The sequence below is a fragment of the Aotus nancymaae genome, unplaced genomic scaffold, assembly GCF_030222135.1.
Source record: "Aotus nancymaae isolate 86718 unplaced genomic scaffold, 86718_ANA_hifiasm-v0.15.2.pri h1tg000012l, whole genome shotgun sequence".
Taxonomy (NCBI): domain Eukaryota; kingdom Metazoa; phylum Chordata; class Mammalia; order Primates; family Aotidae; genus Aotus; species Aotus nancymaae.
This window is the reverse complement of record NW_026988423.1, coordinates 40,284,184-40,298,433: the sequence shown is the minus strand read 5'-3', so window position 1 is coordinate 40,298,433 and position 14,250 is coordinate 40,284,184. Positions and strand designations below refer to the sequence as shown.

General features: G+C 37.9%; 1 protein-coding gene across 5 annotated transcripts in view; it reads left to right on the top strand.

The window, feature by feature from the left end:
• LOC105714964 (zinc finger protein 736-like) overlaps positions 1-14,250 on the top strand; it is a 55,614-nt gene that overhangs the window by 19,745 nt on the left and 21,619 nt on the right. For 3 of the 5 annotated variants that reach the window (XM_064375597.1, XM_064375595.1, XM_064375596.1), the window contains exons 2-3: positions 7,721-7,847; positions 8,347-8,442. The exons of 1 other annotated variant lie outside the window; for it this stretch is intronic. In XM_064375597.1, coding sequence (XP_064231667.1) covers positions 7,814-7,847; positions 8,347-8,442 — 130 coding nt within the window. In that variant the 5' untranslated portion in view covers positions 7,721-7,813. Of the gene's footprint in view, positions 1-788; positions 5,816-7,720; positions 7,848-8,346; positions 8,443-14,250 lie in introns of those variants that run through there. One more of the 5 variants, XM_064375598.1, reaches the window with a different exon arrangement.

Below are 14,250 nucleotides of genomic sequence, written 5' to 3'. Positions count from 1 at the left end.
GTTCCAGGACAGAGTCTTTACTCTTCTCTCCCCTCTCCTCAGCTGTGAACTGCACTGCCTGTGCCTGGGGTCAGGGGGAGGCATGCACTCTCTTGGCCATCCCATTTGGCATCTCAGAAGATCACATGTACTTCAAGCTTTCTGACTCTGAGCCTAGCAAAGCCCCAGGATTTGCCCAGGAATTGCAGTCCCAGTGGCTTAGACTGCCTTTCAAGTTTATTTAGATCCCCAGAGTGCTTTAGACCATGGTGGTGGGGCTACATGAAACTCAGGTTTTGACCACTGAAATGGACACTTTCTCTCAACTAGGCTAGTCTGAGTGCTCCCGCTGTGGGCACTGGCTGAACTCTGCCCCATGTTGCTTTCTGCTATGACAGGCAGCACAGAGTTTTACTGCATAGTCTCATGATCACTGCACTCTCCCTTCTGTAAGCACACAAATTCTCTCTCTCTGCCATGTTGCACTTCCAGGGAATGGAGGAGGGGTGCTGTTGGCAGGTAACAGCTTTCTTTTTTACCCTCTTTAGTGCCTCTTGATGTGATGCTAAAACTTGGTACTGTAATCACTCCCCAGAGTTTTGGTTGTTATGAAGACGTTTCTTATTTGGATAGTCATTCTGTTTGGTTTTATCTGGGGGTTGGTTGCTGGACGGTGCTATTTAGTCTTCTTGCTCCACTTCCCCCCGGCAGCTATGTTGTTTGAATTAAGTGCCACATGCGAGGCTAAGGTGAGCCCGGGGTTAACCACAGTGCTTTCAGATTTTCAGATACATTTATCAGAGGTGAGTGTAGCTTTAGTTCCTAATGATGAAGATCATAGAGACTGCTCTGTTTGGGTTTGGTAGGGTTAGATCGGTGCAGCCCATATTCCCATTGCTGCAGTAGAAATTGCTGGCATCTGTGGCAGAGAAGGGCAACTGAATGTCGGAAAGGGGAAACTCAAATTTTGGTTTTTATGTAGGACTTTACTGGTTGTGAACCTCTCCTGTGATAAAGGACACACAATGGCAGTCTTTATCTGCAATTCTAGGTCTTTCTGCCTGTGGGTATGGTGGTTTCAAGGGAAGGAGTTTTGCTGATGCTTCAAAGACATATTCTCAAGAAACAGGTGTAATTTGTGCAGATAATCACACCCAGAAAAGGAAATTAGGAGAAAAAGAAAAAAATGGCTTATTCTGAGGTGAATGTGTCTCAGGTCAGAGATTGTGTCCACTTTTTCTTCTGAAATATGTGTGTAGAACTTGCAAATGTTTACTTCTCAACTTACGAAGTTCTTGCCTAATCAGTTCAACTCCTTTTTCACCTTTTATTCTCATGATAGTCAAGGGGCTCTGAGAAATGCTTTTTCCTTATATGTCAGAGCCTTCTCTCTATTCTCTACATTCCAGCTTTTAATACACCATGAAAAAATTGTCACCATGAATTTATAACCTGTAATATTCCAAATGTTTCTTTTGTGGCTGACAAACATAGAAAGCTGTGAATGCCCAAGATTCCTGTTTGAGATGGGATAGGTTCTTGGTTATCAGTGAAGAAAGAGATCATGTACTATTTAGTTTACATTAAATCTATGCAAAACTGCTTATAAAAATGCACATTTAATGAGAATGGTATTTATCACCCAGGATAAATCAGAAAGTTCTGAATAAAAAGTAATTAGAAGAGACTCCCTCTCTAGGATGCTAAAGCAAGGAAATAAGAGAGGACACAAACAAATGGAAAAAAATTCCATGCTCATGGATAGAAAGAATCAGTATTGTGAAAATGGCCACACTGCCTGAAGTAATTTATAAATTCAATGCTATTTTCCATTAACCTACCATTGATTTTCTTTGCAGAATTAGAAAATGACTACTTTAAATTTCACATGGAATTAAAAAAAGAGCTCATATAGCCAAAACAATCCTAAGCAAAAAGAACAAAGCTTGAAGTGTCATGCTACCTGGCTTCAAATTATACTACAAGGCTACGGTAACAAAAACAGAATGGTACTACTACCAAAATAGATATATAGACCAATGGACCAGAAAAGAGGCCTAAGAAATAACCAGACATCTACAATCATCTGATCTTTGACAAACCTGACAAAAACAAGAAATGGGGAAAGGATTCTCTATTTAGTAAACGGTGCTGGGAAAACTGACTAGCCACATGCAGAAACCAGAAACTGGACCCCTTCCTTATACCTTGTACAAAAATTAACTCAAGATGGATTAGAGACTTAAATGTAAAACCTAAAACCTTGAAAACCTAAAACCGTGAAAACCTAGGCAATACTATTCAGGGCATAGACACGGAGAAAGCCTTTATGACTAAAACACCAAAAGCAATGGCAACAAAAGCCAGAATTGACAAATGGGATTTAATTAAACTAAAGAGCTTCTGCACAGCAAAATAAACTATCATCAAAGAGAACAGGCAGCCTACAGAATAGGAGAAAATTTTTTCCTATCCATCTGACAAAAAGCTAATATCCAGAATCTACAAGAAACTTAAACAAATTTACAAGAAAAAAACAACCCCATCAAAAAGTGGGCAAAGGATACAAACAGACTCTTCTCAAAAGAAGACATTTATGCGGCCCACAAACATGACAAAAAGCTCATCATCACTGGTCATTAGAGAAATGCCAATCAAAACCACATTGGTCAGTAAACAGAGGGATCCAAGATGGCTGAATAGGAACAGCTCTGAAGTTCAGTTCCCAGTGAGAGTGGTGCAGAGGGTGAGTGCTCACCCCATTTCCAAACAAGTTTTCACTGCCCACAGACCAGGAGATCCTGGGCTGAAAAGCGCCACAAGTTTTCAGCATGGCATTTTCAGCCGGTGCTGTGCCTGCCACACAGAAACTCACAAAAGTCTAGGCTGCCTTTTCGGCTGGTGCCCGGAGTGCCTGGGAGACAGAGCCGCCCATTTAACTGAAAGGAAAGGGGCTAAGACCAGGGAGCCAGGGGATCTGGCTCGGCAGATACCACCCCCACAAAACAAGCAGTCCGAAACGCTCTGGATTGAGAGTTTCACAGCAAGCACAGTTGGACCCAGGACCGTCCAGCTCAGTGTGGGGAATGGTGTCCCCCACTACTGAGGCAGTTCACACAGCAACTGGGCAGAGCCTGCGGCAGCTCAGCAACACCTCTGCTGGCAGACTGTGACTAGACTACTCCGTGTGGGGCAGGGCATCTATGAAAAAAGGCAGCAGCACAACAGGGACTTACAAATAAAGCTGACCTTCCTAGAACAGAGCACCTGGGAAAAGATGCAGTTATGAGTTCAGCTGCAGCAGACTTAAATGTACCTGCCCAGCAGCTCTGCATGGAACAGTGGACCTCCCAGCACAGCACTTGAGCTCTTGTAAGGGACAGACTAGACTGCCTCTTCAAGCAGCTCCTGACCCCCGTATACCCAAAGAGACACCTCATAAAGGAGAGCTCAGGCTGACATCTGGTGGGTACCCTTCTGGGACGAGGATAGCAGAGGAAGAAACCTGTAGCACCCCTTGCTGTTCTGCAGCCCCTGCAGCCGATACACAGGTTAGCAGGGTCTGGAGTGGACCTCCAGTGGTCCTGCAGCAGAGAAGCCTGATTGTTAGAAGGAAAACTAAGAAGCAGAAAGAAATAGCTTCGACATCTACAAAAAGGACATCCACTCAGAGAGCCCATCCAAAAGTCACCAACTCTAAAGACCACAGATAGATAAAACCACTAAGATGGGAAGAAACCAGCGCAAAAAGGAGGAAAACAAAAACCAGAACACCTCTCCTTCTCCAGGGTATCACAACTCCTCACCAGCTAGGGATCAAAGATGGATGGAGAATGAATCCGATGAATTGACAGAAACAGGCTTCAGAAGGTGGATAATAACAAACTTCTCAGAGCTAAAAGAACATGTTCTAACCCAATGCAAAGAAACTAAGAACCTAGAAAAAAGGTTAGATGAGATGCTAACTAGGATAAACAGCTTAGAGAAGAATATAAACGACTTAATGGAGCTGAAAAACACAGCACGAGAACTTCACGAAGCATACACGGGTTTCAGTAGCTGAATCGACCAAGCAGAAGAAAGGATATCAGAGATTGAAAATCAACTCAATGAAATAAAATGAGAAGGCAAGAATAGAGAAAAAAGAGTGAAAAGAAATGAACAAAGCCTCCAAGAAATATGAGATTATGTGAAAAGACCTAATCTACGTTTGATAGGTGTACCTGAATGTGACGGGGAGAATGAATCCAAGCTGGAAAATACTCTTCAAGATATTATCCAGAAAAACTTCCCCAACCCAGCAGGGCAGGCCAATATTCAAGTCCAAGAATTACAGAGAACACCACAAATATATTCTTCAAGAAGAGCAACCCCAAGGCGCATAATCGTCAGATACACCAGGGTTGAAATGAAGGAAAAAATGCTAAGGGCAGCCAGAGAGAAAGTTCGGGTTACCCACAAAGGGAAGCCTATCAGACTCACAGCAGATCTCTTGACAGAGACCCTACAAGCCAGAAGAGAGTGGGGGCCAATATTCAACACCCTTAAAGGAAAGAACTTTCAACCCAGAATTTCATATCCAGCCAAACTAAGCTTCATAAGTGAAGGAGAAATAAAATCCCTTACGGACAAGCAATTATTGAGAGATTTTGTCACCACTAGGCCTGCCTTACAGGAGTTTCTGAAAGAAGCACTAAACAAGAAAAGTAGCAACCAGTACCAGCCACTCCAAAAACATAGCAAATGGTAAAGAGCATCAACACAATGAAGAAAATGTGTCAACTAACAGGCAAAACATCCAGCTAGCATCAAAATGGCAGGATCAAATCACACATAACAATATTAACCTTAAATGCAAATGGGCTAAATGCCCCAATCAAAAGACACAGACTGGCAAACTGGCAAATTGGATTAAAATTCAAAACCCATTGGTGTGCTGTATTCAGGAAACCCATCTCACGTGCAAGGACACACATAGGCTCAAAATAAAGGGATGGAGGAAGTTTTATCAAGCAAGTGGAGAGCCAAAAAAAAAGGTGTTGCAATCCTAATCTCTGATAAAATAGACTTTATACTAACAAAGATCAAAAGAGACAAAGAAGGGCATTACATAATGGTAAAAGGATCAATGCATCAAGAAGAGTTAAGGATCCTAAATATATATGCACCCAATACAGGAGCACCCAGGTACATAAAGCAAGTTGTTGACCTACAAAGAGACTTAGACTCCCACACAATAATAGTGGGAGACTTTAACACCCTGCTATCAATATTAGATCAATGAGACAGAAAATTAACGGGTTATACAGGACTTGAACTCAGAGAAATGCAAATCAAAACCACATTGAGATACCACTTCATGCCAGTTAGAATGGTGGTGATCATTACAAAATCTGGAAACAACAGATGCTGGAGAGGATGTGGAGAAATAGGAACACTTTTACACTGTTGGTGGGAGTGTAAACTAGTTCAACCATTGGGGAAGACAGTGTGGCAATTCCTCAAGGACCTAGAAATAGAAATCCCATTTGACCCAGCAATCCCATTACTGAGTATATACCCAAAGGATTATAAATCATTGTGTTAAAGGACACATGTACACGAATGTTCATAGTGGCCCTGTTTACAATAGCAAAGACCTGGAACCAACCTAAATGCCCATCAACAATAGACTGGACAAGGAAACTGTAGCACATATATACCATGGAATACTATGCAGCCATAAGAAACGAGGAGTTTGTGTCCTTTGTAGGGACATGGATGCATCTGGAAACCATCATTCTCAGCAAACTGACGCAAGAACAGAAAATCAAACACTGCATGTTCTCACTCATAGGTGGGTGTTGAACAATGAGAACACATGGACTTAGGGAGGGGAGCATCACACACTGGGGTCTGTTGAGGGGGCCAAGGGAGGGATGGGGGGTGGGGAGGTTGGGAGGGATAACACGGGGAGAAATGCCAGATGTAGGTGACAGAGGGATGGAGGCAGCAAACCACATTGATGTGTGTACCTATACAACAATCCTGCATAATCTGCACATGTACCCCAGAACCTATAGTACAATTTAAAAAAGGAAACATGCTGGCGAGGATGTGGAGAAATAGGAACACTTTTACACTGTTGTTAGGAGTGTAAATTAATTCAACCATTGTGGAAGACAGTGTGGCGATTCCTCAAGGATCTAGAACCAGAAATACCATTTGACCTAGCAATCCCGTTTTAGGGTATATACCCAAAGGATTATAAATTGTTCTATAAAGACACATGCACATGTGTGTTCATTGTAGCACTATTCACAGTAGCAGACTTGGAACCAACCCAAGTGCCCATCAGTGATAGACTGGATAAAGAAAATATGGCACATATACACCATGGAATACAATGCAGCTATAAAAAAGAAAATGTGGCACATATACACCATGGAATACTACGCAGCCATAAAAAACGATGAGTTCATGTTCTTTGCAGGGACATGGATGAAGCTGGAAGCCATCATTCTCAGCAAACTAACACAGGAACAGAAAACCAAACAGCATGTTCTTACTCATAAGTGGAATTTGAACAATGAGAACACATGGACACAGGGAGGGGAACGTCACGCACCGGAGCCTGTCAGGGGATGGGGGGGAAAGAGGGTGGAGAGCATTAGGACAAATACCTAATGCATTTGGGGCTTAAAACCTAGATGACGGGTTGATAGGTGCAGCAAACCACCATGACACGTGTATACCTATGTAACAAACCTGCATGTTCTGCACATGTATCCCAGAACTTAAAATTTTTTGAAATGAAGTTTAACCAAAAAAGAGTTATATAAATCATTAGAAATTACAGAACATGGGAAGTATTTATAGCTTAAATTTTTGCTTAAAACTGATGTTTCTTTATGACAAGACAGATTAAGTTGACCCTTTTTTGTGTTAATGTTTATAATAGCACAGTAGTGTTGTGTCCTTTGATTAATCAGCACATGATACAAATATCTTTTAATAGAGTTGATCTTATTTACTTGGTAAATATGCTCTCTGACATGTTTTTTCACTCGTTTTTCTCTTTATTATTAATAGGTACCTTGAGGAGTTTGATCAAGTGTTATGCAAAAACAAGATTAAGCCACATTTAATCTGATAGCTCTTCTTTCTTCTTATTTTCTCTTTGCATATAGCTTGCTCTGAAAAATGAAGCCTCTCATCTTTCTTTACTGGTCAAATAAGCTAAAAACCTATGCTGTGCCACTTACTGAATTTTTGACAAAATACTCTTCTGCCAGAAGCAATGATACCACTGGCAAACTTCTCAGAAATTTGGAGACTCAGGCTTTACCCTAGATTTTCAGAGTCAAAAGCTATGTCTTAACGATGTCCTGTTTGTTGCTGTACACAATAAGGTTAGAGAAGTATCCTTACTCACCATGAAGTTTCCATATGGGAACTATAGACAGCTTATCTTGTATTATGTAAATACAGCATTAAGAAATGTACATACCTGTATTAATGTTCTTTATTTTATACTGTATTATCAAAAAAAGTGTTGCATATACACTGGTTTCATGATCTTATGCCATCTTTTCTTAGTGTTAAAGATACACTACAGAATATTTCTGTCCTAGGAAGTATCCTACTGGATAACGGCAGTAACTCATATAAGTCAGAACTACCTCTCTTTACTCTCATTTTACCTGATGTCAAGTCAAGAATTCTTTCTGTGGCCACTTGGTAAATATGTTTTGTTTTTCAGGGAGTGTTAACATTCAGGGATGTGGCCATAGAATTCTCCCCAGAAGAGTGGGAATGCCTGGACTCTGCTCAGCAGCATTTGTATAGGGATGTGATGTTAGAGAACTACAGAAACCTGGTCTCCTTGGGTGAGAATAACTTCAATATACAACTCATATTCTACATTAAATATTTTATTTTTTTGTTTTTTGTTTTGGAGGTTCTGCTTTGCATAAATGAGTTTCAGAATCCTGCTTCAAAAAGAAAAAATACTGGGTATCTGTTGAGATAGAAAATATAATCTTGAAGGTGCTTCATCTTAACATTAATCTTTCCCTTTTTTGAGCTCATCTGCATATCTCAGTCTAAATTAATGGTAATATCAGAAATTTAGTAGCCTAAAATATTGTTACACCTAAAAATGCAATTTTCACAACTGATTTTTGGTTCAGTATTACTGAGTAGTAGAGCTAAGAACCCACAAATTTAAAATACTTTCTAAATATTCCGAAGTTTCTGTTAGGAAATAGATTGGGATTAATTTTCTGCAGCCTTCTACAATGTTCTCTCTTCTCTACCGAGCACAGTAATAGACTGGTAATCGGATTATCCTAGCAAGAGTCATGTTATTTTTTTCTAATAAAACAGGTCTTGCTATCTTTAAGCCAGACTTGATTACCTGTCTGGAGCAAAGAAAAGAGCCCTGGAATTTGAAGAAACAGGAGACACTAGCCAAATACCCAGGTAGGTGGGAGTGAATGAAGCAAATGACACAAATGATGTCCTAATGTCAAGGAGGAAGCCAGACATTTTAACATGCCTCCAGAACCTTTCCTCCTATGGAAATCGTTTCTGAGAAGCCTGCATTTTTTTTGGTCCTATTCTTGTGAATTTTCTAAGCACTGTACTTCCCCTTTAGTAGTATGTGGGTTTTTTTTGTTTTGTTTTATCTTTTTGGTTTTTTTTTGAGTTCACAGTGATCATGAAAGCATTTTTCGTGGCTTAAAAGAAAATGTGTGATTTGACTGCTTTTCCATTGCTTTGGGGGAAACAGCAATATCTGTATTTTTGAGAAACTCTATATTTTAAACCATTTTTAAAGTTCTCTTTCTGGATACTGTCAGTGTAAGTTTTGGTGATATTACATTTTGGATCAGAAATCCCAGGAACACCACAAAAAGATGTATGCTTCCTGGTTTATAATTTTCTATTCTATGGAGTCTTCAAATGTGATTTTACAGAAATTTATATGTCAAAACACTAAGCATCTCTGTAAATGAAACAAACTGTAAAATTGTGTTACTTCAAAATGTTATTCTTTTCATATAAACAAATGTTGGTAAATATGGCCAAATTCCTCAACTGTAATATAGTTCAATTTGTCTACTTCATACATTTATTAACTATACTGTGTCACTGGGGAGCTGAAAACATTGCTGAGTACAGATTAAACTCTCAATTTTAACTTCATTTTAAATGACATCATGTTGTAATTTTATTTAGTAAAAGACTTACTATGACTGTCATTCATAAGTATATATGTAAATGTGTATATATAAAATATATATACATATATATACAATCCCAGTAATGTGAATTTTTTCACAAATTATTGAATACCTATATATTGTATACAATGTATTTTATATGTGTATACATAATGAACAAATACATTACATACTTACCTTTTTTGTAGTGAGAACAATTAAGATCTCAGCAGATTTTCAGCATACATAACAGTATTACTTTCTATAGTCATAAAGCTATACCTTAGGTTACCATAACTCACTTGTCTTACAACTGAAAATTTGTACTATTTGAACAATATATCCCACTTTCCCCACCTCCAGGGCCTAGCACCCACCTCTATAATTTCTTCTAGGAGTCCAACCTTACTATATTCTCCATAGAAGTAAGATCATACAGTATTTGCCTTTCTGTTTCTGTCATGTTTCACTTAGTGTAATGTCATCTAGGTCCATGTTGTAGAAATGTCAGGGTTTTATTATTTATTATGGCTGAATAATATTTTGTATATATACTATGTTTTCTTTGTGCAGTCAGTTTTTACAAATACTTCAGATTGTTTTTTATATCTAATCAATTGTGAAAAATACCTCAGTGAACATGGAGGTGTAGGTATTTCTTTGAGATAGTAAGTTTGCTGTATATACAGAAATGAGATAGCTGAATTGTATAGTAGTACTATTAAAATTTTTTCAAAGGAACCTGTATACTGGTTTTCGTAATGTCTCTAAAAAATAGCCCGTCACCAAGGGTGTACAGCATTTCTTGTCTTAAATATATTCTTGCCAATACTTCTTAGAAGTCTTCTTTTTGATACTAGCAATCCTCACAGGTATAAAGTCTTATTATGAATTTAATGTGTGTCTGCCAGATTGGTGACATTGAGCACCTTTCTATATACCTGTTGTCCAATTGTGTGTTTTCATTAGTAAACGTTTCTTCGGTCCTTGGCTTATTTTTAAATCTTCTTATTACTATTATTATTATTATAGTTGTTGTCTTTTATTTGTATGAGTTTATTATTTTTGATACCATTTACTAAATATGGTTTTCTTACTCTTTTTTTCTTGGTTGTGCAGAAGCATTTGAGTTTGATACACTTTAGTTTGTTTATATTTGCTTTTATTGCTGTACTTTTGCTGTCATATCCAAAAATTCATTTTTAAGACCAATATTAAGGTTTCTATGTTTTCTTTTAAGATTATTAAGAATTTATGTCATACATTAGAGTCCTCATTTTATATATAATTTTTAAATATAGTATGAGAAAAATGGTCAATTTTATTCTTTTACTTGTGGGTATTCAGTTTTCCCAGTCCCAAGCATGGAAGAGACTGTACTTTCTGCATTGTGTATTCTCGGTGTCAAAGATTAGTTGGTCTTACATGGATGGATTTGTTTCTGGGCTCTCTGTTCTGCTCCACTGACACTGGTGTGTATTTTTATGCACAGATAATTTTGTTTTATTACAATAGTCTTCAAATGTCGTTTAAAATCAGGAAGTATAAAGCTTTGTTTTTAATCCTCAAAACTGCTTTGGCTATTCAGTTTCTTGCAATTTCATATAAATCTTAAGATTGCATTTTCTATTACTTTGAAAATTTTAGTAAAATTTTAATGGGCATTTATTGAGTCTAAATTTTCTAATTTTATAGACTGATTTCAGCAGGTTAAAATCTTCTCTTGGGTCAGTTAGCTGATAGACTCCTTTTGCAGTGAAGAGGGGTTATATTAGATCACATGGTTGCTTCTTGATCTGTTGTGGAGTTTGCCTTTAGTCGGCTTGTTACCAGTAGCCTGGGTAGTTGTTAATCGTCCCTTATTTCTGGGCAGACTGAATTGCCTTTAGGACTTTGATCTGTAGGGCCAGCACTAGGGCAGTATTCTGCAGTAGGGTTGGTATATGGTGGGCCTGATATGAGGTCTATGGATGAGTGTGTTTCTTACTGAGGCAGGATTTCCCCAGGTCATTCTGTAGGAACCTAGTTTGGCAGAACTGGCCACAACTGTGACTATCAGTGCTGAAACTGAGTCACCTGAACTGTTTCAGAGAGCACAGTAAAGGCCAAGGGCTGCAGACCTACCGCTGTAACCACAAATAGGCATCTTTCTCTGGGTCTCTGGATGTGCAGAACCACTCCTAGACTGTGGCTGGAGGGAACTTGAGATGGTTATGAAGTGACTGCAAAATTTTAAGTGGAGTCAAAATAGGTGAACCATTTCTTGGTCTGTAGCCAAAACCAAGGGTTTTCAAGTTTGCTACCTGAATGAGAGCTTGCCTTTTCAAAATGACTCCAGTCAGTCTTTAGCTCTAGCAGGTTTTATTTTATTTATTTATTTACTTATTTTTATTTTTTCGAGACGGAGTTTCGCTCTTGTTACCCAGGCTGGAGTGCAATGGCGTGATCTTGGCTCACCGCAACCTCCGCCTCCTGGGTTCAGGCAGTTCTCCTGCCTCAGCCTCCTGAGTAGCTGGGACTACAGGCACGCACCACCATGCCCAGCTAATTTTTGTATTTTTAGTAGAGACGGGGTTTCACCATGTTGACCAGGATGGTCTCGATCTCTTGACCTCGTGATCCACCCGCCTTGGCCTCCCAAAGTGCTGGGATTACAGGCGTGAGCCACTGCACCCGGCCCTCTAGCAGGTTTTAAAACTCTCTCCCTGAAAAACAGAATTACTATCATAAAGGTCTCTTCTTTGAGAAGAGGTCTCACCATATCACCCAGGCTGGTCTCAAACTCTTGGCCTAAAATGATTCTTCCGCTTCAGCCTACCAAATTGCTAGGTTTGCAGGTGGGAGTGACCATGTCTGTCAACATAATGGACTTCATGTAGTATTTCTTATAGGACTGTTCTAGGGGTAATTATGAACACCCTTAATTTTCATATTTGAAAGTCTTTATTTTTTTATTTTTAAAGTAAATTTCTCCCAGATTGCATTATCTGACAAAGATGTCAAAATAATGATACTAAGTATGCTCAATAATTAAAATAGAACAAAAACAAAAAAAGAACACAGTAGAAATTGTGCAGTATTTTCATTACCTTGAACTTTGGGAAGTTCTTAGTCCTTTTTTTCTTCAAATAACCTCTCTACGACTTTTCCTCTGCAGTCTTCTTCAAAGACTACTTTCATGAATATATTGGTCTCATTCATGGTATCTAATAAGTTACATATACCATGTTGATGTTTTTCTTTTTTTTTCTTATGACTCAATATTTATAAATAATATATCTTTAGTTTTCTGATTATTGTTTCTGGTCATTAATTCTGTTGTGATTCTACAAAATTTTTCAAGTTTTTTTTGTTCCACAATTTCTAGTGGTTTTTTTTTCTTTGTTCTATTTTTTTATTGAGCATACTTAGTATTATTTTGACATCTTTGTCAAATAATGCAAAGATTTTTTCTTAAGAATTGAGTTTTGAAAATTTATTTCTTCAAGTGGGGTATGTTTACTGTCTTTTTTTTTTATGTCATGTGATCCTTTTATAAAATTTGGAAACCTAAAAACAGCCATCTAATCTAATATTTAAAGACTCGCTTAAATAGTGGCTGTAGCAATGAGCCAGGCTATAGATTGTTCAGTGCTTCACAAATGTGTTCTCAGTTGTGTTTTCTAGCAGATACAAACTGTAATTCTCATTACTCCGTCATTTACATATTAAGGGAGACAGACTCTATTAATTGGACCGTCTCCTATAATTTCAGAACTTTAAACAGACCCACTCACTGTTCTACATCTCTTCTGAGAGTAATACTAGGAGTTGTGTTTTACGTAACCCAATTGCTGTTGAGGGAAAGAAAGGTTGGTAAGTCTTTAAGCTAGACTTGGTTACGTTCTGCAGCATAGAAAATATTACTGGAATGTGAATGGAGTGGACAGAATAGCCATGCACTCAGATAGGTATGAATGGTTTAGCAGATAACACATGTGGAAGGTCCAAAGGTGAAGGAGAAAACAAGAGTTGAAAATGTGCATTTGGGAGGCTGTTCTCCAATGAAATTGATTCTTGAAAAGCCTCTTACTGTCATGGAGGAAAATTTGTTGATGTATGCTTATTAGGCTTTTGAGTTTTCTAAGTCTTTCATCCATTTAATAATCTGCTGGTGCATTCACAGTGAAAACAGATTCCTCTTTTCATGCTGTAAGGATCTAAATAATCTAACTCCTCTTCTATTGCTTTGAGGGATCTGGAAAATTTGTGCAAATTTTTGGAGACCACTATGTTAAACTGTTTCAAAAAATCTGTGCCTTATGTTAGACATCTGTGAGAGGAGTAGGTGAGACGTTGAGATTTGGTTAAGAGATTTGACAGAGGCCAGGGACAGATGTCATATGTTTTCTGTTTTATAATTTCCAGTCAAGTGATAATACAAAAAATGAAAGTGAGAACTTTTATCAGAGCACTGATTAAGTACAAGAAAATCTAAACATGTATTTCACTTCAAAGGTATCTTTTTCTTAGTAGGAACTAAGCTTAGAAATTTAAATGCTGTATGACAAATGCCTCTATTTGTTGAATAGTTGATTTTATCTACTCACCTCACAATTCCTAAAAACACTAATACCATAGATTACTTAGAACACTGTCCAGCATATAAATTCCAAATTGTTACCTATTTATTAATAACTTTTTTAATAATTATATCTTCTTTACTATGATTACTAGGGCTATGTCCTATATATTTTTTCTTTCTGATTTACTGTATATCAACTATGCCTGTAATCAGAAGTTCTGAGGTAATGTGCTCAGATGTATGTGTTACATAAAATGTGAATTAATAGGCACACCACATATATTTAAATCTTTGATTTCTATGTCTAAGTTTACGGCATACAAAACGTTATTAGTATTTTTCTCAACTTTTCTCAAACCTTGTCTACATGATCATATAAATTTATTTCTAATTGTTCATTTTATTTTATACAATATTGTACTGTATTTATGTTGTTTATATTATTTAGTGATGTAATGCTTTGCTTTGCTTCCAAAGGTTGGCTTATTGCCTTTACATTTT